The sequence below is a fragment of the Pelophylax lessonae genome, assembly GCF_965119305.1.
Source record: "Pelophylax lessonae genome assembly, chromosome: 3".
NCBI classification, from domain to species: domain Eukaryota; kingdom Metazoa; phylum Chordata; class Amphibia; order Anura; family Ranidae; genus Pelophylax; species Pelophylax lessonae.
Window position 1 is genome coordinate 425,333,094 of NC_138770.1, and position 23,640 is coordinate 425,356,733.

A 23,640-nucleotide genomic window follows, 5' to 3' on the forward strand; every position below is an offset into this window, starting at 1 on the left:
CATAAAGGCTCAGAATGGTTTAAGGTTTTTTTAAGAGGGCAGAACATCTACAGCTATGCAACTTGTGTGTCAGTTAGTGCATGACTGTGTAAGTAAATTGTTACATATAAACATGCATACAGGAGAGAGGAAATGCATATGCATATATGGCAACCAAACAGATTTTCTGACAGTAACATAACACTGTTTCTAACATGTTTTCAAAATAGACATTAAAATAGAATTGGTTGAAATAGTCCTAAACAACCTCTTTTTCTCATTTAAGGTATAATTGTGTTGATTACTTTGTTATATATACAGTATTTAATGAGAAACTGTTGTTTTTTTAAAGTGTGCTAGGAAATAATCATTTAGTAACTGCACTTAGTGAGACAACACAGGCCAGGTGCATAGTCTGTACAAATATAAAAATGAACTGCCTCTTAGTCCCTCAGTGGAAACAGAGAAGGAGGAGTAAATTTTGAAACTGTCTCTAACTTTAGCCTGAAATCTTAGTTGAAGTTTCTGTGTGTCTGGCACACAGCTGCAGTCAGAGAGGAATAGGAAGACAAGGAGAGGAGAGGCGTCTCCTCACTGTCTTTCCTTCCACAAAATGCTGAACATTTACCATCTGATTATGGCTCAGAGAACTTTGCTCGCAGTTTTCGTTTCTTTGATGCTCAATGAATGTGTCCAGGCTCAGCAAAGAGGTAAAATGTTATGTGGTGTGTTTTCAGTTTGTGTGTGCATGCAGGGTACAATGGGACTGTCCTAAAAGTGCTGTCCCAGATATCAAGTCCAACAAATGTTTGTGCCAGCTTAAAACATGTATTTAAAGATGTATGAAAAGACCTTAATGTATGGACAATGTAATGCATGTATATTTACTGTATATAATGTGTAAACCTGTAGATGTAATACACCAATATATCCATTACAGGTGATTAAGCTTTATCTTCTGATTGCTTAAAAAAAAAAAAAAAAAAAAAATTTAGCATGAAAATGTTGCTATAGGGAAAAAAAGTTTTTTTTTTTTTTTTTTTTTTTTTTTTTTTACAATTTTACTTTACAATAGAGTAGCACTATAACCTACAGCTCTTTACTATTTTTTTTTTTAACCATTCTAAAAAAAAAATATTTTATGAATGGAGTTTCATTTGTGTTTTTGAAACAGCCAAAAATACTTTAGACTTTTTTTTTCTGATGCTCCTATCTGTCTGTTTCAATGCATTGTTGTATATGTGACTACTTTTGCTCACCCTACCCTGTTTGCCCCTAGAGTCTCTTCCCACACAATACCACTCTTTCTAGGTGTTAGCATGCTTGTAAAATGTATCATGGTTGACAAATTGCATTTGTAGCTGCTGTAGTTTGCACTAGATAACATGTGTACTGCATTGCATTTGCTGTTGTTGCTGTGCTTACAGCAGTTTGAATATGCTTCCCATTGGATGCAGGGGTATGCATTTTTCTGCTTGTTGAAAAAGACTCTAAATGATTATCAAGTGCAAGATGGGTATGGGCCTTTATGCCCACTTTTGGGCATTTACATGTAAAACAGCCTAGCTGATTGGTAAAATACATTTATGTGTATCAGTGTAATTGAACTTGAAACTAATCGGTGAAAATGCATTTAATAGCATGCGGATGAGGCAAAGATGTATACGATTACTATTCCACCCTGGCACATCTCAGTTGAACTGTTAAAAACTAGGTTAGGTTGATTAAGTAAAAACGTTATTTAAATCAGTGTTTTCTATATATACACGTGTGCGCACGTGATTATATCAATAAACTTCATCTAGTGTCTATCCAACATCAGCTATGTTTAGGTTTTAGTCACTCTGCATTGTTTTTTTCTGGGCAGTACTCCACCCTTGGCTCTGCCCTCTAGGAGAAGGCATAGCACACAGCAGATAGTGTTTGGCTGCCTGCAATGATCTGGCCCTGAAACCACAAAGTGTGAACTAAGCCATTCAGATGGGTACACATGCGGACTCAGCATTTTCAGTGTAAACAAGTCTTACTCTTCAAAAACTGGACTATTGCTTTGTGACCAAGGGTTTTAATTTTTTTTTTTAACTCATAAAATATAAACAATGGAACATGTATTATAGCAATTTTGAGGAAACAATTTATTTCACCCATATTCCTCTTTGATGGTAACCCACGTATACTGTCATATTGATGTGTGTCCTACTGTGGCAGTAATTACGTTAAAGTAAAACAAAAGACAAAACTTTTCTTTTTAGTTTTGGAAAGAGTGCAGAACGATTAGAACAACTGTCAGTTTCTATTGCTGCCTGTGCACCTGTTAGGGAGATTCACCCTTTCTATTTGTCCTGTTTACCATTATCAGTAAACGTGAAAGAAAATCCAAAATTTTGGGTGGTCCCTAAAAATGTAATAGAGGGGAAATGTCCCAATGGAGACACTAGTTCTGGTGACCTGGTGGTTCCCAAGGGTTTCCCTTAATTTGAAGGGCTTTCCCTTCCACTTCCTGTTTGGCTATGGGACAGGCAGTGAAGGGAAATATCCCCAATGGGACACAGATGGCAAAAGATAAACTGACAGGGGTTATGACCCTCCCTTAATCTAGTAAAACAGGAAAAAAAAGTTTTGCCTATAGTTCTACTTTAATACAATAGCAATTAAAAATTCTAATAAACAAAAAAAACATAATATACTGTATATAATGTTCATACAGTGCAATTTAGAATGACAATTAAACTACAAAAAGTATGTATCCCTACTTATGTTTGCAATTTAAAATTACATAATTTTTTGTTTACCACAAAATTGATTAAATAGTAGAGGTTTATATATCAGGGCTTTTTTTCAGTTGGAACTTGGTGGAACTCAGTTCCACTACCTCTGGCTCAGGTCCTCTGCTCCCTGCTCGCCACTATCACTTGTAAAGACAGAGGCTTCTGAGTTTACAAGTGACAGCTTGTCTCTCAAGCTGGCTCCCACAGATCTGATCTCCTCAGCGTCTCCCTCTGGGTTCTGGATGGGGACAAGGGAGAATCAGGTGCCCAGGGTGGAGTGTGGAAGCCGACACTCCCATTAAATGATCTCCCTGCAAGTGAAAGAGGCGGAACCACCTAGAGTGTATGGGGAGGTACTACTGCAGCCGACTGGAAGCTTAACCTTAATACAGCAACAAAAGTAAGACATGGTAGATGGTGACGTTTTTAAGGAGGAGGGGGTGGGGGCAGTGGAGGGGGGGGGGGTTGCATGCAGAGGTCTGAGCTGAAGAGGGGTGAACGTGATATGCAGATAGGGGATGCAGAAGTAGACAGCTGTGAAAGAGCACCCTGAACTCTGCATTCTGCATGCGGCACACCCCTAAACTCTGCACTCTGTGTGTAACACACACTAACCCCCCACAAACTCTGCACAATATGCACTCTTAGTATTTAATGCCCTTGTATGGCCATCTCACTATTAGTAAAATGTGACCACACCCACTATTTGACACAGTTTGGAGGGTGTATGTGTATTGGGGCAGGGAGTCGTGGGTGAGTTCCTGCATCTATTTTCTGAGGGGAAAAGCCCTGTTTATATTACACTGTATTTGACTTCTACAGTTTTGCCAATATTCATTATTTTCTTGATCCATCAATATACATATATATATTTTATATAGACAGTTTCAGCTTTTACATTTTAGCAGGGTAAGATTTTTCAATTATATTATTGGTTTATGTGCACGGATGTTGTTTTAAGTACAGTATTCAAAGATGGGCAAAAATTGAAGTGATACAATTACAGGATATAATGATAGGAAATGGGGCGTGCACTTATTTCGATATAACACAAAAATGGGGAAATATTCTGCTTGATAAATGGAGATATACACAATTGTAGCACTTTGTGCACTCCCTACCTCAGCCTCTATGGGGAAAGGACAATATGAGGCCTCTGGAGAAACTGTTTAGCTCTTCTTCATGCATTCTTAAACAAAGCGTATCAAAGATATATAAGACTTTAATTAGAGAATTAGAACCTGCTTACCTGCCAAATTTAGGGAAATGGGAACAAGAACTATGGACTAGATGAGGAAAAAAAGGAAGACATTTCTGAGATTAGCCTGCTATTTATCGGTTGATTTAAGGTCAACAGAGATGTGCCATACGGTGTTTACTAGATATGGTACCATACCCCACAGAGGATGCAAAGGTTGGGCGCAGAGATATTCCAAACTTGCTGGAGGGGATGTGAAGCCCATGGAGCATTTCCACACTTGTGGTGGGAGTGCACAAAGATATGAGCCTTTTGGGAAGAGATCACTAGGACAATCCATCAGATTACAGGAGACTGAGTTCAGATGGAACCTTGGACTTGTTTGTTTCGCAGTACGGAGAAAAAGGTGGTGCTTTAAAAAATACTCTAATGCCTCATCTTTTGAATGAAGCTAAAAGCCATATACCGGCATATTGGCGATCCCTAGAAGCCCCGAGCATGAAGGACTAGGTGGCAAGGGTGGAATGGGTGAGATCCATGGAAGAAATTATATCTGTAGCAGAGGATTCTTGTGGGGAATTTTTAGACATATGGGGAAAATGGATGAAGTTCAAAAAAATGTAAGACTATATAAAGTTGCTGGGTGGCTGAGTAAAAAGGTGTAAAGGTCTAGGAATATAAGTAACTTAGACCTTAGTGGTCCAGGCCAGGGCAAAGGAGATATAAGGTATAAGTGAGAGGGTTTTGAAAATAGTGGGGAAAATTGGAGGGGATTTGGTTAATTTATTATATTATTTTTTTTTGAGGGGGGGGGTGAGGTGGAGGGGGGTATTATGATGGCTATATTTATATATGCAAATTTATAAGCAATGTTAAATGTGAATGTCAGTGTAATGAATTGGAAATGTATATGCTAACAGATAAATGAAAAAAATATGAATATACAAAAAAAGTACAGTATTCAAAAACATACAAGTGTACAAAATTCAGGATGCAATCTGTTAATATCCTACACTACAAAAATATGAATTGGGTGAATCTTTGCCAAACTCCTAAGTCTGTGAAGTGCATTTTGTTTTTACACATGAAGTGAAGTAAAAAAAAGTATGAAGTAAAAAAAAGTATAGCAGACTTTTACATAACAATTATTAAGCACTTGTGAATACGCTGAACAGTTGAAATGCAGCTACATTAGCTACTGTACTTGAACTGGACATGTTTGTTGTGACATGTGTGTAATGTATTGCCAGGCATTTTATTGCCTTTTTAAATAGCAATTGAAAGCCAGTGATGATTGTGCAGAATTGAATAGTGTCCTTCAGTGCCAGGTAAAAAAAGTATAAAATTGTTTCCTGTTAGTTTTTCCTAAGCATTTCATTGTTAAGTACCAACACCTAATGCAGTCCTTTACATTCTGTGCATTTACATAAGTCCCTGCCCTCAAGGAGCTTACAATTCAAAGTCCCTATCTTACATGCTACAGCCAATAAACCTGATGGAGGAATCAACCTCTATAAATAGTAGATGGGCAGATGATCAAAAAGTCTGCCCACTCCAATTGTACATCCTGTTTCATTCATAGAAGCTGTAGTACAGGCCTGCATGAATGGTGGAGCTGGGCAGAAAGGGTATGTAATGATCATGCATACTGGGCACCCCAATAGCTGTGTGTATAGCAGCCATTTTTTTTGTGTCACATTTCTCCCCTGCCATTTTCTCTAGGAATTCATAGCCACAGTGCCCCCCTTCACTTTATATAATACACAAACTGTTAACTGATACCAGGACTTTATTAACCCATTGATCAGACACACAGACCTCTCCATAACCCAATCCACAATTTAAGTCTGGAAACCCTAATAATATTTTCACCTTTGCAAGCTTGAGCAATCCAGAGAACAAACAAATTCTGGTCCTAAATAGGGTTGAGCGAACACCTAGATGTCCGTGTTCGACGGGTTCGGCCGAACTTTAAAAAAAAGTCCGGGTCCGTGTCCCGGACTTTTACCGAACTTTTCCCGGACACCGAACCCCATTGAAGTCAATGGGGACCCGAACTTTAAGGCACTAAAATGGCTCTAAAACACCAAAGGAAAGGGCTAGAGTGCTGCAAATGGCAGCAAAACGTAATTAAGAGCATGGCAAGTGCTCTGCAAACAAATGTGGATAGGGAAATAACTTAAAACAACAAAAAAAAACAGAAAAATAAAACAATGTTCTTCTTCATCTCTGAAGGACGAGGCCCATATGGAGTAGGAGGGAGGTTGAGGTGGTGGTGGATGTGGCGGTGACTAGACATATGCCGGTTTTCGGTAATTCGATATATCGCGGTATTGCATAGCCACGGTATTGTTATTGTGGCATTTTTAAAATACCGAGTTTCTCTGTCAAGTCTGCCTGACTTGTGAATTGATACATTTCAGTGAGCTGGATGACTCATTCACTCACTCAGCTAACACCTTTCAGCATTAAGTCTCCTAACTATAAACAAAAATGATTACATTTGTATCTTTTCCTTCCCTCTGCCAGGGAGAAAGGAAGTTTAACCTCTTAAAGACTGGATCTTTTTCTGACACTTGCTGTTTGCAAGTTAAAATCAGTTTTTTTTTTGCTAGAAAAGTACTTAGAACCCCCAAACATTTTATATATTTTTTTAGCAGAGACCCTACAGAATAAAATGGCGATTGTTGTAATATTTTATGTCACACTGTATTTGCGCAGCAGTCTTTCAAACGCAATGATTAGACTTTAATGAATAAAAAAAAAAAAAAAAACGTAACAGTAAAGTTATCCCAATTTTTTTTTTTTTTGTTACACAGAGAATCGTGAGAGAATCGTGATCTTTATTCCAAGCTAAAAAATCGTGATTCTCATTTTGGCCAGAATCGTGCAGCTCTAATAAATATATATATACACACACACACGCCTAGCAGCCCACATTACATTATTATATAGCCATCAAGCAGTGTCTGGCCTACCTGGTGATGACTGGTCCTGGCGCTCTGATCCGATGGCCTGGTCTTTAAAGGGGCAAATCCTTGCGATCCAGAAGTGGTTAAACCTGCAGGAGGACCGGTGTTTTTATCTATTAATGACTTTACTATTGCTTTAGGCCTGGTTCACATGTATGCGGGTTGGTGGTTCACATGTATGCGGGTTGGCGGTTCACATGTATGCGGGTTGGCGGCCCACATTTGCACAGGCATAGCAGCCCATTGATTTGAACGGGCTGCTATGCCCTCATTTTCCGCAGAAAAAAGGTGCATGCAGCATTTTTTTTAAATTCAGTGGCCTTGAAATCCATCCTGCTTTTGCACCATGCGACTAACCTGCAGTTCCTGCTCTGGCAAGCTTTCTGCATTTTTTGTATACGTGGGCACGGCATTTAAAAATAAACAGTTTGCGTGTGCAGCAACGGCAGGTAAGTCGCATGGTGCAAAAGAAGGATGGATTTCATGGCCACTGCATTTTTTTAAATTCTGCATGCACCTTTTTTCAGCTGAAAACGCAGGCATAGCAGCTCAAGCCCATTCACATCAATGGGCTGCTATGCCTGTGCAAATGTGGGCCCCCAACCCGCATACATGTGAACCAGGCCTAAAGCAATAGTAAAGTCATTAATAGATAAAAACACCGGTCCTCCTGCAGGTTTAACCAATTAATGACTTTACTATTGCTTTAGGCCTGGTTCACATGTATGCGGGTTGGGGGCCCACATTTGCACAGGCATAGCAGCCCATTGATGTGAATGGGCTTGAGCTGCTATGCCTGCGTTTTCAGCTGAAAAAAGGTGCATGCAGAATTTAAAAAAATGCAGTGGCCATGAAATCCATCCTTCTTTTGCACCATGCGACTTACCTGCCGTTGCTGCACACGCAAACTGTTTATTTTTAAATGCCGTGCCCACGTATACAAAAAATGCAGAAAGCTTGCCAGAGCAGGAACTGCAGGTTAGTCGCATGGTGCAAAAGCAGGATGGATTTCAAGGCCACTGAATTTTAAAAAAATGCTGCATGCACCTTTTTTCTGCGGAAAATGAGGGCATAGCAGCCCATTCAAATCAATGGGCTGCTATGCCTGTGCAAATGTGAACCACCAACCCGCATACATGTGAACCAGGCCTAAAGCAATAGTAAAGTAATTTATAAACAACACCTCCTTCAGGTTTAACCACTTCTTGACCACAAGGATTTGCCCTCTTAATGACCAGGCCATCGGATCGGAGCCGAGCGCCAGAACCAGTTATCACCAGTTAGGCCAGACACTGCTTGATGACCTATTTTAGGCCTGGTTCACAGAGTCTGTACTGACTGACTATATAATAATGTGCATAAGTGAACCAAAGCCCCTAAATTCAGCAATGAAATTGAAGTGAGGTGGAAATTTAATCATTTAAATTTAATAATAGAATACCGTGATAATACCGTATACCGTGGCAAAACCTTAATCAATTAATCGCAGCATGAAAATCTGATACCGTCACAAGCCTAGCGGTGACATAGGCGTGCGCACAGGGTGTGCTGGGTGTGCCTGGGCACACCCTAATCACCTAGGGCACATAGCATTGCCAGTGAGGAGATGGGAAAGATCTCCCTGGGACCTGCTCTGCTCTATTTCTCCTTGCCTACAGGTACATGGCCCCGATACATTACTCTCCCTGCTGGCAAACACATGCATGTGTATTTCAACTTTGGGGTGCACACCTTAATGCAATAGGCTGCGCACACCTATGGGCGGTGTAGGTGGAAGCGGCGGTGGAGGAGGACCAGGGCCGGATTAACAGCATCATGGGCTTGGTGCTGAGGATTTTGAAGGGCCTTAAGGGCCGTGCCTTGCCATGCACCCAGAGGAGGAAGGGTGCAGCCATGCATGCCTAATTCAACATGGGATGCTGTCTCTGAAGCCCATAAACACATCCATGCTTCGCCAACTGTCCCTCCTTGTCCGGCCTTCACGCTGTGTGGGGAGGTTCTGAGGGTGCTGCCTGGGGAAGCGAGCATAGAAGCCAGACTTCTGTGTTTACAAGTGACAGAAGAGCGGTAACAGTGAATATGGCCAACCCGGGGCCTATATAAAAGGTAGGGGCCTGGAGCTGCAGCTCCAATAGCCCCTACATTAATCTGGCCCTGAGGAGGAGGACGAGGTAGCCAACACTGCTTCTTTTCAAAAATTTTAAATGAGGGTACACCCCAAAAGAGTGAGAAAGAGCAAAAATGGAACAATGGGTGGGTAAGGTCGGTATCCATTGCTATTCTGCATAAGGTACGGAAAAGTCCCGTGGGATCCATGCCTGGTTCATTTTAATGAACGTGAGCTTGTCCACATTGTCTCTGGACAGGCGGCTGCGCTTGTCTGTTATAACGCCCCCAGCCGTGCTAAATACCCGTTCAGATAATACACTGGCTGCAGGGCACGCCAGCACCTCCAAGGCGTAAAGGGCAAGCTCAAGCCATGTGCCCAATTTGGAGACCCAGAAGTTGAAGGGGGCAGACCCGTCATTCACTACATGTAGGCGTGTGCACACATACTGCTCCACCATGTTGGTAAAATGCTGCCTCCTGCTAAGACGTTCCATCTGAGCTGCTGGTGCTGCTGTTTGTTGTGGCGTGCTGACAAAGCTTTTCCACATTTCGGCCATGCTAACCCTGCCTTCTGAGGTGCTGGCGGTGCCCTGGTTGCGTTGGCGACCTCCTCCTCCTCCTCCTCTGCCTTGTGCTTCCACTGTGGCCCCGCTGTCAGATGGGAATGCCAGCAGCATGGCGTCTACCAGCGTGCGCTTGTACTCGCGCATCTTGCGATCGCGCTCCAGTGAGTGAATTAAGGACGGTACGTTGTCCTTGTAACGGGGATCCAGCAGCGTGGCCACCCAGTAATCAGCACAAGTTAGAATGTGGGCAACTCGGCGGTCGTTGTGGAGACACTGCAGCATGTAATCGCTCATGTGTGCCAGGCTGCCCAGAGGCAACGAAAGGCTGTCCTCTGTGGGAGGTGTATCGTCCGTGTCCTCTGTATCCCCCCAGCCACGCACCAGTGATGGCCATGAGCTGGCCTGGGTGCCACCCTGCTGTGAACATGGTTCCATCTCCTCCTCCAGCTCCTCCTCCTCCTCATCCTCCTCATCCTCCAGAACTGTGCCCCTGCTGGACAATTGCGTCCCTGGCGTTTGCGTGTGCAGGAACCCACCCTCGGAGCCCCTTGCGAATGACTGCCCTGAAAGCCTTGGAAATGTTACCTCTTCATCCTCCTCCTCCTCCTCATCCTGTGCCACATCCTCTTCCATCATCGCCCGAATTGTTTTTTCAAGGAGGCATGGAAGTGGGATAGTTAAGCTGAGAACGGCGTCATTGCCACTGGCCATGTTGGTGGAGTACTCAAAACAGCGCAACAAGGCACACAGGTCTCGCATGGAGGCCCAGTTAAATTAAATAGCGGAATAGAAAATATGATCCAAAAAAAGTGTATGTATATCACACGTACACAACCACACTGGGCCCCAATTACTATTGTTTGTACCCCTAAAAGGCTAGATGAGGAGTAGGGGGAGTATGGAACAGGCAGCACCCTCAAACCTTCAGAAGTATGAGATGAACCCCAACAACTTGGAAAGGTGGATCTCTCTCACACGTACCGACACAGACTATCCCGCAATTCAATTGATCCTCAAAGGTTTTTATTGAATAGCGGAATAGGAAATATGATCAAAAAAAGTGTATGTATCTCGCACGTACACAACCACACTAGGCCCCAATTACTATTGTTTGTACCCCTAAAAGGCTAGATGAGGAGTAGGGGGGGTATGGAACAGGCAGCACCCTCAAACCTTCAGAAGTATGAGATGAACCCCAACAACTTGGAAAGGTGGATCTCTCTCACACGTACCAACACAGACTATCCCCCAATTTAACTGATCCCCAAAGGTTTTTGATTAAATAGCGGAATAGAAAATATGATCCCAAAAAAGTGTATGTATATCACACGTACACAACCACACTAGGCCCCAATTACTATTGTTTGTACCCCTAAAAGGCTAGGAGTAGGGGGAGTATGGAACAGGCAGCACCCTCAAACCTTCAGAAGTATGAGATGAACCCCAACAACTTGGAAAGGTGGATCTCTCTCACACGTACCGACACAGACTATCCCGCAATTCAATTGATCCTCAAAGGTTTTTATTGAATAGCGGAATAGGAAATATGATCAAAAAAAGTGTATGTATCTCGCACGTACACAACCACACTAGGCCCCAATTACTATTGTTTGTACCCCTAAAAGGCTAGATGAGGAGTAGGGGGGGTATGGAACAGGCAGCACCCTCAAACCTTCAGAAGTATGAGATGAACCCCAACAACTTGGAAAGGTGGATCTCTCTCACACGTACCGACACAGACTATCCCCCAATTTAACTGATCCCCAAAGGTTTTTGATTAAATAGCGGAATAGAAAATATGATCCCAAAAAAGTGTATGTATATCACACGTACACAACCACACTGGGCCCCAATTACTATTGTTTGTACCCCTAAAAGGCTAGATGAGGAGTAGGGGGAGTATGGAACAGGCAGCACCCTCAAACCTTAAGAAGTATGAGATGAACCCCAACAACTTGGAAAGGTGGATCTCTCTCACACGTACCGACACAGACTATCCCGCAATTCAATTGATCCTCAAAGGTTTTTATTGAATAGCGGAGTAGGAAATATGATCAAAAAAAGTGTATGTATCTCGCACGTACACAACCACACTAGGCCCCAATTACTATTGTTTGTACCCCTAAAAGGCTAGATGAGGAGTAGGGGGGGTATGGAACAGGCAGCACCCTCAAACCTTCAGAAGTATGAGATGAACCCCAACAACTTGGAAAGGTGGATCTCTCTCACACGTACCGACACAGACTATCCCCCAATTTAACTGATCCCCAAAGGTTTTTGATTAAATAGCGGAATAGAAAATATGATCCCAAAAAAGTGTATGTATATCACACGTACACAACCACACTGGGCCCCAATTACTATTGTTTGTACCCCTAAAAGGCTAGATGAGGAGTAGGGGGAGTATGGAACAGGCAGCACCCTCAAACCTTCAGAAGTATGAGATGAACCCCAACAACTTGGAAAGGTGGATCTCTCTCACACGTACCAACACAGACTATCCCCCAATTTAACTGATCCCCAAAGGTTTTTGATTAAATAGCGGAATAGAAAATATGATCCCAAAAAAGTGTATGTATATCACACGTACACAACCACACTAGGCCCCAATTACTATTGTTTGTACCCCTAAAAGGCTAGGAGTAGGGGGAGTATGGAACAGGCAGCACCCTCAAACCTTCAGAAGTATGAGATGAACCCCAACAACTTGGAAAGGTGGATCTCTCTCACACGTACCAACACAGACTATCCCCCAATTTAACTGATCCCCAAAGGTTTTTGATTAAATAGCGGAATAGAAAATATGATCCAAAAAAAGTGTATGTATATCACACGTACACAACCACACTAGGCCCCAATTACTATTGTTTGTACCCCTAAAAGGCTAGGAGTAGGGGGAGTATGGAACAGGCAGCACCCTCAAACCTTCAGAAGTATGAGATGAACCCCAACAACTTGGAAAGGTGGATCTCTCTCACACGTACCAACACAGACTATCCCCCAATTTAACTGATCCCCAAAGGTTTTTGATTAAATAGCGGAATAGAAAATATGATCCCAAAAAAGTGTATGTATATCACACGTACACAACCACACTAGGCCCCAATTACTATTGTTTGTACCCCTAAAAGGCTAGGAGTAGGGGGAGTATGGAACAGGCAGCACCCTCAAACCTTCAGAAGTATGAGATGAACCCCAACAACTTGGAAAGGTGGATCTCTCTCACACGTACCAACACAGACTATCCCCCAATTTAACTGATCCCCAGAGGTTTTTGATTAAATAGCGGAATAGAAAATATGATCCCAAAAAAGTGTATGTATATCACACGTACACAACCACACTAGGCCCCAATTACTATTGTTTGTACCCCTAAAAGGCTAGGAGTAGGGGGAGTATGGAACAGGCAGCACCCTCAAACCTTCAGAAGTATGAGATGAACCTCAACAACTTGGAAAGGTGGATCTCTCTCACACGTACCAACACAGACTATCCCCCAATTTAACTGATCCCCAAAGGTTTTTGATTAAATAGCGGAATAGAAAATATGATCCCAAAAAAGTGTATGTATATCACACGTACACAACCACACTAGGCCCCAATTACTATTGTTTGTACCCCTAAAAGGCTAGGAGTAGGGGGAGTATGGAACAGGCAGCACCCTCAAACCTTCAGAAGTATGAGATGAACCCCAACAACTTGGAAAGGTGGATCTCTCTCACACGTACCAACACAGACTATCCCCCAATTTAACTGATCCCCAAAGGTTTTTGATTAAATAGCGGAATAGAAAATATGATCCCAAAAAAGTGTATGTATATCACACGTACACAACCACACTAGGCCCCAATTACTATTGTTTGTACCCCTAAAAGGCTAGATGAGGAGTAGGGGGAGTATGGAACAGGCAGCACCCTCAAACCTTCAGTATGAGATTGTGTTCACTGTACCCCACAAAGATTGAGTTCACTGCACCCCACAATGATTGTGTTCACTGCACCCCACAAAGATTGTGTTCACTGCACCTCACAAAGATTGTGTTCACTGTACCCCCCAAAGATTGTGTTCACTGCACCCCACAAAGATTCTGTTCACTGTACCCCACAAAGATTGTGTTCACTGCACCCCAAAAAGATTGTGTTCACTGCACCCCAAAAAGGATGTTGTTCACTGCACCCCAAAAAGGATGTTGTTCACTCCACCCCAAAAAGATTGTGTTCACTGCACCCCACAAAGATTGTGTTCACTGCACCCCAAAAAGATTGTGTTCACTGCACCCCAAAAATGATTTTGTTCACTGCACCCCAAAAAGGATTTTGTTCACTGCACCCCAAAAAGGATGTTGTTCACTCCACCCCAAAAAGATTGTGTTCACTGCACCCCAAAAAGATTGTGTTCACTGCACCCCACAAAGGATTTTGTTCACTGCACCCCAAAAAGATTGTGTTCACTGCACCCCAAAAAGGATGTTGTTCACTGCACCCCACAAAGGATTTTGTTCACTGCACCCCAAAAAGATTGTGTTCACTGCACCCCAAAAAGGATGTTGTTCACTGCACCCCAAAAAGGATTTTGTTCACTGCACCCCAAAAAGATTGTGTTCACTGCACCCCACAAAGGATTTTGTTCACTGCACCCCACAAAGATTGTGTTCACTGCACACCAAAAAGGATTGTGTTCACTGCACCCCAAAAAGATTTTGTTCACTGCACCCCAAAAAGATTGTGTTCACTGCAGCCCAAAAAGATTGTGTTCACTGCAGCCCAAAAAGATTGTGTTCACTGCAGCCCAAAAAGATTGTGTTCACTGCAGCCCAAAAAGATTGTGTTCACTGCAGCCCAAAAAGATTGTGTTCACTGCAGCTCACACACAGAAAAATGGATGTGGATCACTGACACCTGCCTATCTCCAATCCCACACCACACAGCAATATCGATTGTAGTTTGTAGAACACAGTTTCCCTAAAATTCAGCAGACTCTGTCCCTAACAGGATTGAGAAGAGATCGTAGATCAGGATTGAGTGCAGACCCCACCCCCCACACAGCAATATCGATTGTAGTTTGTAGAAGACACTGACCCTATATAATTCAGCAGACTCTATCCCTAAAATGCCTACAACTCGCCCTGCCTAAACACTCCGACCTGTCCCTCAATTCTATCCGGACACAAATGGTTTTTTCCTGCCTATCTTTCCCTAATCAGCAGCCAGCACGTTGATGTGTGCTCTGTCCCTGAATCTAAGCAGCATAATGACGCCGCTGCGGCTGCCTCGAACTTATAAAGACTTGGTCACATGCTTCAGACGGCCAATCACAGCTACTGAGACATTTGCAGGCATGGCTGGGATGGCTTAAGGCACACCAGTTAAACGATTGTTGATTGGCTGTTGAAAGCCCGCCATGAAAAGAGCGCCAAAGCATGCAAAACCCGGAAATAAAACGACCGAACACGGATTTTTACCCGAACATACAGTAAAGTGTCCGTGTCCGTGTTCGGGTACAAAAAATCCAATTATTCGGTACGAACACGAATAATACAGTCCGTGTTCGCTCAACACTAGTCCTAAATAGCTCGGTTGAAGGAATGGCCAATACACATCTCTGCTAGACTGGTTAGCAGCTATAACTCTAAAACTTCAACATGTTTCATAACTCATGAAATAATAATTACGCAGCCAGAATATAGGCAGACTGTATTTACCTTCCTCAGGTAATCTGTAGTGTTTAGAGCCTAAACATTGTTAACCTAGGAGTACTGGGAGTAGTACTGGGAGCAGAACCAGCCCAATTCATTTCCAAGGTGAACTGGACATCAGGAACCTATCAAATTTATATTTATTTAGAACATGCTTATCAGGCTGTACCCAGTGAGTACTCAGAGATATCTACCTATAGAAAACTATATTTGGGACATAGTCATAAACATGAGGACATCCCAGAAACCCCTCCTCAGATGCTTAATTGATCAGATGGCCTCTGAGGGAATGTCAGCGCAGTTTGACAGCTCTTGTTAACCTCAAACCAAGGAACACCTAACAGGACTTGTGAGAGCCACTGTGCTATTTTGCTTATTCGCTGGACTCTGCTGAAAACCAGGATTTGCAAGTATTCTTCATTTTCAACTCCTTTTTATTTCTCTGTTATTTTATTGTCTCTCTTTTTTTTTGTATTACCCCTTTTCTGTAAGTATTTTATTTGCACCATTTTGATATTTTCATTGTTAAACCCTATTTTGAAAGTGTTAAAACTGTCTCTAATGCTTTTAATGCCAACTAAAAAAATCAATCCCCGTTTCTTGAAGAGAGCTACTGTATATGATAAATCTCTGAACATGCCTCTCTGTGGTAACAGTTTGTGTACAGACATTTATTTTTCATAATTGTTCTGGCTAATATTGTGAAGGGTTGATGGCCCAAAAGCTATCTAGTGGCAGTTTGGTGTTTAAAGGGTTAATTGCTTAATTAACTCAATGCTGTGACAATCACTCTTAGACTTCTAGTACCTAGATTGTGGGTTGGAAGATCTTTGTGCAGGGTGCGGAAGAAGGTGGCATTGTTTTCTAAGTGACAGTGTTGCGTGAGATTGGCCAGTCTTTTGTCAGGAGTTGGTGAGAAGGGCAGGCATTTGATATTGCATTTCGTCACGGGGCAGGCATAGTAGGCTGCTTTTGATGAAGGTCTGTGGCAGCTCCAACAGTCATATATCCCCCGCTGTTCCAGAAAATTATGGCAGTGGAGCTGGGGGGGGCTTCTTCGAATGAGAAAAATCACCTATCAGAGGAGGCATCAGCACAAGGGATGCATCAGCACAAGGGATGCATCCTAATGACTGTAAGTTTTGTCTCCGTGCTGGCTTTTGTGTTTATTTGTTTTAACTGCACTAAGGCTTTAAATTAACCAGGAATCCTTTAAGGAGAATATAGACAAGGGTCTACATACATGTACTATCATACATAATAACAGATTTCCCTATGTGCAAATTAAACCTTTTGTTAGGGTTGCTAGAGACTGACTTTAGCCCAAAAATGTTAGCCAAAAAAAAAAAAAACGATAAATATTACCATAATCTCTATATGGCATATACTGTATGAATTGGAAAGCCACTGTGTTAAGCTGGGTATACACTATCCAACTTTTGTGGTTAGATTTCCTTCAGATTTACCTTTTCTATGTAGTGCAAGGGCCTGCCAAATTGCATACAAATTGAAAGTGTTTAGGTTTGACCTCATATTATATGGTTTTGGTAACTCTAAAGGAAAAAGTCTTCAGAAAATCTTATAGTGTGTATGGCCTATAAGTCAATCAACAAGACAGATGACTTTTATCAGGTAAAAAACTATATGTAGGTAAAGCCAAATATTTTTAGAACCTTCCAGTGCTGCAATGTCCAACACAAAGGCAGCATTATTTTATAGGCATAAAATACCCTGACTGGTTTGATTGATATCTGAAAATATATTTAGCAAGTGCCATTTCTTTTCTGTAACTATAAAATCATATTTAACTTAGAAGAACCGGGGTGGTTGTTCTGCTGGGACCAAACCTGTTGCATAGTTGAGGTCTTGAAGCACAGTTATGTATATTCATAAAATTAAAGCAGTGCTCCATTACTGAACACAAAGTGACACGCACATAAAATGCTCTATTAGTTCATACAAAGTCCTCTTTGAATTAATAGATTACATCAATCTGCCATAGGTAGTGTTGCACGCAACCTTACACACAATTAGCAATAAATGGAAATTAGTAAACAGTCCACCATGCGTGACTTTAGTGAGTCTCTATATACCTAACATCCGTGGAGAAGTACTCAAATGAAAATCTGTGATGCCTGCCACCAACACCACCACAAGTGAGTCCAGCTCCCCTTAAATGTAACACGCAGCAGATGTCAGTAAGTATCAAGCATATACTGATGATATCACTCCTGTAAAGCAGTGGCGGCTGGTGCTCAAAATTTTTTTTGGGGGGGCGCAAACAGAAAAATGTAATAGGCATTGCTTTGCGGCAAAAAACGTTGTAAAAAATTGCGTGACTTTGAGGTCACAAAAGTGTGAAAGGGGCCTTCAGTAAATAAGGTATAGTGTGCCCCCTTTCAATGCAGAGAGACCAGCGTTCCCCCTTTCAATGCAGAGAGACCAGCGTGCCCCCTTTCAATGCAGAGAGACCAGCGTGCCCCCTTTCAATGCACAGTGACCAGCGTGCCCCCTTTCAATGCACAGTGACCAGCGTGCCCCCTTTCAATACACAGTGACCAGCGTACATGCCCCCTTTCAATGCAGTGACCAGCGTACATGCCCCCTTTCAATGCAGTGACCAGCATACATGCCCCCTTTCAATGAAGTGACCAGCGTACGTGCCCCCTTTCAAAGTAGCGACCAGCGTACATGCCCCCAATGCAGTGACCAGCGTACATGCCCCCAATGCAGAGATCAGCGTACGTGCCCCCTTCAATGCAGTGACCAGCATACATGCCCCCAATGCAGAGATCAGCGTGCGTGCCCCCAATGCAGTGACCAGCATACATGCGCCCAATGCAGAGATCAGCGTGTGTGCCCCCAATGCAGTGACCAGCAAACATGCCCCCAATGCAGAGATCAGTGTGCGTGCCCCCAATGCAGTGACCGGCATACATGTCCCCAATGCAGAGATCAGCGTGCGCGCCCCCAATGCAGTGACCAGCATACATGTCCCCAATGCAGAGATCAGCGTGCGTGCCCCCAATTTGAAAATTCGCTATTGTCACACAATGGGTGGGCTCCACCCTTTGCATCACCCTATTAGAATAAAAAGAGTGAATAGTGCGCTAACCTAATATATGAATGAAGATCAATAAAGATAACATTTAGCGATTTCACCACTATATCACCCTATTAGAGCCTCTGGCTCTAATCAGGTGATTTAAAAAAAAAACCCATTAAGCTCCATGCGTCCAGCGCCCCTGCATGCAGATTAGGTGGCCGGACCCATGAATGGGGGGGGCGGTGCCCCTGCGCCCTCAATAGACCGGCCTCCATCATCTACACTTCCAGTTATTATCACACACATAGCATGGAAGAACAATGAGCATAAATACATCAGATTGTTGTCAGTTTACCCCCAGATGTCACTGATGGTATCTCACTCTGCATTGTTACAAACTCAGGGGCGGTGCCCGTCACCTTTGGCAGGCGTACTGACATTACTTCCGATCTCCGTATCAGTATCGTACAGTTATGTAGATCTTTATTTCAAAAGGAGAAAAAGAGGGCACCACAATCCAAGTGCAGCTTTATTAATATAATGAATAACAAAAGCATGTATCCCCTCACTGTAGTGTTTAAGATCACCAGCATATATTATTGCCAGAATAAGTGAACATCACCCCTCAGTCACGACTGGTATGATACCAGAGGACCAGAGAGATGCATTGCAGTATTGCAGAGTTCACCAAGGAAGTTGCCAGTATCTGCAAAGTGACACCAGGAAGCGTCTGTATTGCAGAAAATAGGTTTCTTACTCATATAGCGTCTTGAAACGTTTGGTGTTAGAATAGCTATTGGGAATGTTCTCAATAATTCATACCTGTAGCCTTGTGGTGAATTTCCCATGTACTTTTTTAAAATGTTTGAGAACACTATAGTCAATGTTACATTGTTCAGTGGCCTGATGAGCTATATTGAGAAAGTTCCCAATAACTGTTCTAGGGCTGAACATTTCAAGAGGTTTCTATGAGCAAGAAACCTATTGGATATTTTCCTTTGACACATTGTCACTATTTGAGTTAGATGGGGTCAACACAGTTTTAAAACATTTTATTCATTTATTTTTTAAGTCCAGCATACAGAGTGCATACGGGCTTTTTTATTATTTTTATTATTAAAGGTACGGCTAGATTGTGGCATCCTTTCTTTGTCCTTTTGTTTATGTGCACTAGAGTTTCTCAAGAACCTGATTTAAAGAGCCATTATTAAGTGACTGATTTGATTTAGTCTTTCTCTTTTAAAGACTTTTATTTAACCATTTAAGAGAATCTTACGCCATGTCTATGGTTTTACATATCCATATTTCAATTGATATAACATGGAAAGAAAAAAATTGAAATAACATGATAATTATGTAGCCAAGTAATAATCAGGCTCTACATTTATGCAAAATGGAATTTAATTAGGTTTGCAAGAAGATGGTTTATTCTCTATTTAAACTAATGCTGTTAGGCAGTGCAGCCTTTATAGATTAACACATTTTAATGAGAAAGAGCTTTCTAGGACATTACTTATTCTTTTAACCTAAAAAATGTTCTCTTAGTTAATAACTTTACATGCCATTACTAAATGTATGCTCTGATATGTGGCTGAAAATATACTCATTAGTTTCAGTAGGGTATAACAGGGGTCAGAACTGTCTAACAAGAACCTCAAAAGTCTGGGTGAACTTGTCACATTCAACACAAGAGCATGGTGCTGCAAAGCAGGTTTCTAATACCATATCTTTACCCACTTCAAGACTTGACAGTTTCACCTTTCTTTCCAGGTCATTTTTCAGATTGCAGCACTCTCACCTTGAATGACAATTACTTAGTCATGCAACACTGCACTCAAATAAATTTTATATCTTTTATTTAGACAAGTATAGCTTTTGTGTAGTATGTAATCATCGCTGTTTTTTTTTTTTTTTTACTACATACAGCAAAAATGCCGAATGTTTTGAAAAAAAAAAAAAACACTTTTTTTAGTTAGATGCTATAAAACTTTGCAAATAAATAATCTTTCTTCATAAATTTAGCTCAAAATAGATTCTGCTATATTTTGTTGGTATACAAAAGAAAAAGAAAAAAATACTATATATTTAAATGGATCAAGCTTGATGCACTTATTATCATTTCTTGAAGCCCTAAAATGCCATGACAGTACAAATATCCCAACATTTCTAGGGGCATAAATTATGCATCTAATTTTGTGACTATCTATCACAAGGGGTAAAAAAAAGAGTTCTCATGCTTCAGGAGTGCATTTGTCCACAGGGGATGGCTGGGACTAGTGTCTTACAGGGACATTGTCAGTGGGACATGCGGATAGGTCAATGCAGGTGGCAGGCAGAGACATGGTCAGCAAACTGGAAAAGGATCAGCCCAAAGAACAGGTTGTTAACTTTGTAAGGGACGTTGCACTTTCCAAGGGGGTTACCCTCAGAGCTTAGTGAATGAGGTGAAGCTCTGCTGACTTTTATCATCCAATCATGTGCAAGATTTTATTCATTTATTTTTTTTTTATTTAATTTTTATTGCACACGATTAGATATTCTTTTGCAAAGTGAAATTTCACCACATTCATTAAATCCTGAGAACAATTCCCTTTCACAGAACAACTTCCCCTGAAAAATTAACAGCCTACTTGCCTTTTTTTTTTTTAATTTAAAATTTTGTAACATAACATGTAAATACCAACATCAGAATAGGTACAGATAAACAAGATACATAATATGTAACTCTGAGAGTGAGTAAGCTGAACTGGGGAAGGGCAGGGTAAGAGAGGGGAAGGGGGGCACAGGGTCAAAGGTGCATGGATCAGGATAGGGAATGAGACAGGGAGGGGGTGATCTTGGGCGAGTCCTGAAACGTGAAAGTGTACTGATCCACAGAGGGGTTGGTATTGAGGGTGGAACTATTGAGGTAGGTGTCCCACTTCTGGAGAAAGGCTTTCCGTGAGGAAGGGGCAGAAAAGTCCGTGTTGAGGCTGTCGATGGAAAGAAGTGTGGAAAGCTCTGATCTAACCCGGGAAACTAAGGGAGGAGTCGTGGAGATCCAATTGGTCAGGATTGTCCTTCTGGCTACAAGTAGGGATGATCGAACTTTTGAAAAGTTCGGCTCGGCCAGAACATCCGAACTTCCCGAAAGTTCGGCCCGGATTTCAGAACCCCATTGAAATCAATGGGACCCGAACTTCGGTAATCAAAAACACAATTTTTAAGCACTAAAACCCAATAAATGCCCCTAAAAAGTGCCTAGGGTTCTGGGTCATGCCCCATTAACTATTAATCACACAAAAAAAAGTTCTTAAAAATTGTCATTTTTGATAAAAAAGCCAATTATTGAAAAAAAAAAAAAGAGATTTTTTGATTTTGAATTTAGTATCTGGGGGGTCTAAAAAGTGTACCATGAAAAAAAAGAAGATAATTTTTCAGTAGAACAGGGATGTGGGACCCTCCTTTAACACCTATATGATCTTTTTTTCTGGTTCTGGACATGCTACAGAGCTGAAACTTCACAGGTACACCTTTTAGACCCCCCAGACACAAAATCACACAAAAAAAGTTCTTAAAAATTGTCATTTTTGATAAAAAAAGCCAATTATTGAAAAATTAAAAAAAGTGGGGGGGTCTAAAAAGTGTACAGCTCTGTAGCATGTCCAGAACCATAAAAAAAAAAAAGATCGTTTGTATTAGAAAACTTTCAGCACAGGAGGTTGGCTTTGCTGCTGTAACACCTTGCCGGTTTAATAGAAGGCATTTTTTTGGGTTCTTTGCAGTCAGGAAAAACATCTGAACTTGTGTATAGTGGTACTGTGCACAAGTTCTGATGTTTGCCTGCCTCCAAAAACCCCCAAAAAATGCCAGCAAAAACACACCTGGGCATTTTTTTTTTTTTTGACGCTAGCGTTTTTTTTGGCATTTTTTGGAGGGTTTTGGAGGCAGGCAAAACATCAGAACTTGTGCACAGTACCACTATACACAAGTTCAGATGTTTTTCCTGACTGCAAAGAACCCAAAAAAATGCCTTCTATTAAACCGGCAAGGTGTGAAAACCGAGGAAAGAAGCTAACCCCCTGAGCTGAAAGTTTTCTTGTGTATAGTGGTATATATACACACATAATTATATGTATATAGACACCTAGCCATATATAGGTGTGGTAGTAGCAGAAATATATTACTGTAAATGATTTCATTAGCGCAAGCATTTATTTCTGCTACTATCACACCTATATATGTCTAGGGGTATAGATACAGACATATATGTGTATATATACCCCCTATACACATGTTCAGATGTCATGTCTGACATCAAACATGTCCTCAAAAAAGCACTGGCAGTGACAGCCCCTGCAGCATAAAAAATGCTTGGCTGGTGAGAAGCCATATGCCTGTCCCGAAGCAATTCAGAGAAATGATCATTTCTCTATAGCGGTCACCCTGCTATGGAAGGGTTTTGTCACCCTGCCATAGCAGTCACTGCCAGTTAACCCTACACTACATTACGGTCCCCTTACACTTAACACTTTCCCTACAGAAACTAAATTTTTGAAGCTAACTTAAGTGTAAAGGAGCACTCTAACTACACTAGATATCCCTTTCCTCACACTAATAAATGCTAAATGACACTTTTAAAGTAAAATTAACAGAACTGCTTCCACTCTCTTCCATGTCCAGTATAACAATGCTAGGAATATGGCGGGGGCGATCTTATATACTGGGGGCGTATTCACTAATGATTGGTCTAGGGACCCCCTAGTCACTCCAATCACATTCCTAGCATTCTCCTGCCCCCTCAATTGGCTTTTGCTAATGGTTCTGGTCCAATCACGGGCTTTTAAAGCCCATTTCCTGAAGCATTGCATTTTGGTCGGTTCTGGTTGCCAAATTCCGAACTTTTTGGGCAAAAAGTTCTAAATTCGGCCGAACCTCGAACACCCAATGTTCGGGCCGAACCGATGGTCGACCCAAACCGTTCGATCATCCCTAGCTACAAGTAGACACGTTAGGATCCACAGACGATGCGGCGAGGCGGAGGTGTTCGACCACTTTTGCAAGCGTTTGTCCCAGTATCCGAACAAAAGCAATAAAGGGTCTTTGGGCACGCTGAGTCTCGTCACATCCTTGAAGAAAAACAGAACCTGATCCCAAAATAGGGAAATGGAAGGGCAGGACCAGAACTTGTGGCAGAGAGAAGGTCTCTCCGCAGCGCACAATGGACATTTGTGAGCATCAGGGATCGTTTTATCCGAGAGAAACGGGACATAAGCTTGGTGGAAAATCTTTAACTGAGTTTATTTCCATGTGAATTAGGTGTGAGTC

At 41.9% G+C, this 23,640-nt stretch overlaps 1 protein-coding gene across 4 annotated transcripts in view; it reads left to right on the forward strand.

The window, feature by feature from the left end:
- Window positions 1–512: 512 nt before the first annotated feature.
- LAMA2 (laminin subunit alpha 2) overlaps window positions 513–23,640 on the forward strand; it is a 1,405,743-nt gene continuing 1,382,615 nt past the window's right edge. For all 4 annotated transcript variants that reach the window (XM_082249565.1, XM_082249566.1, XM_082249567.1 and 1 more), the window contains exon 1: window positions 513–689. In XM_082249565.1, coding sequence (XP_082105691.1) covers window positions 593–689 — 97 coding nt within the window. In that variant the 5' untranslated portion in view covers window positions 513–592. The remainder of the gene's footprint in view (window positions 690–23,640) is intronic.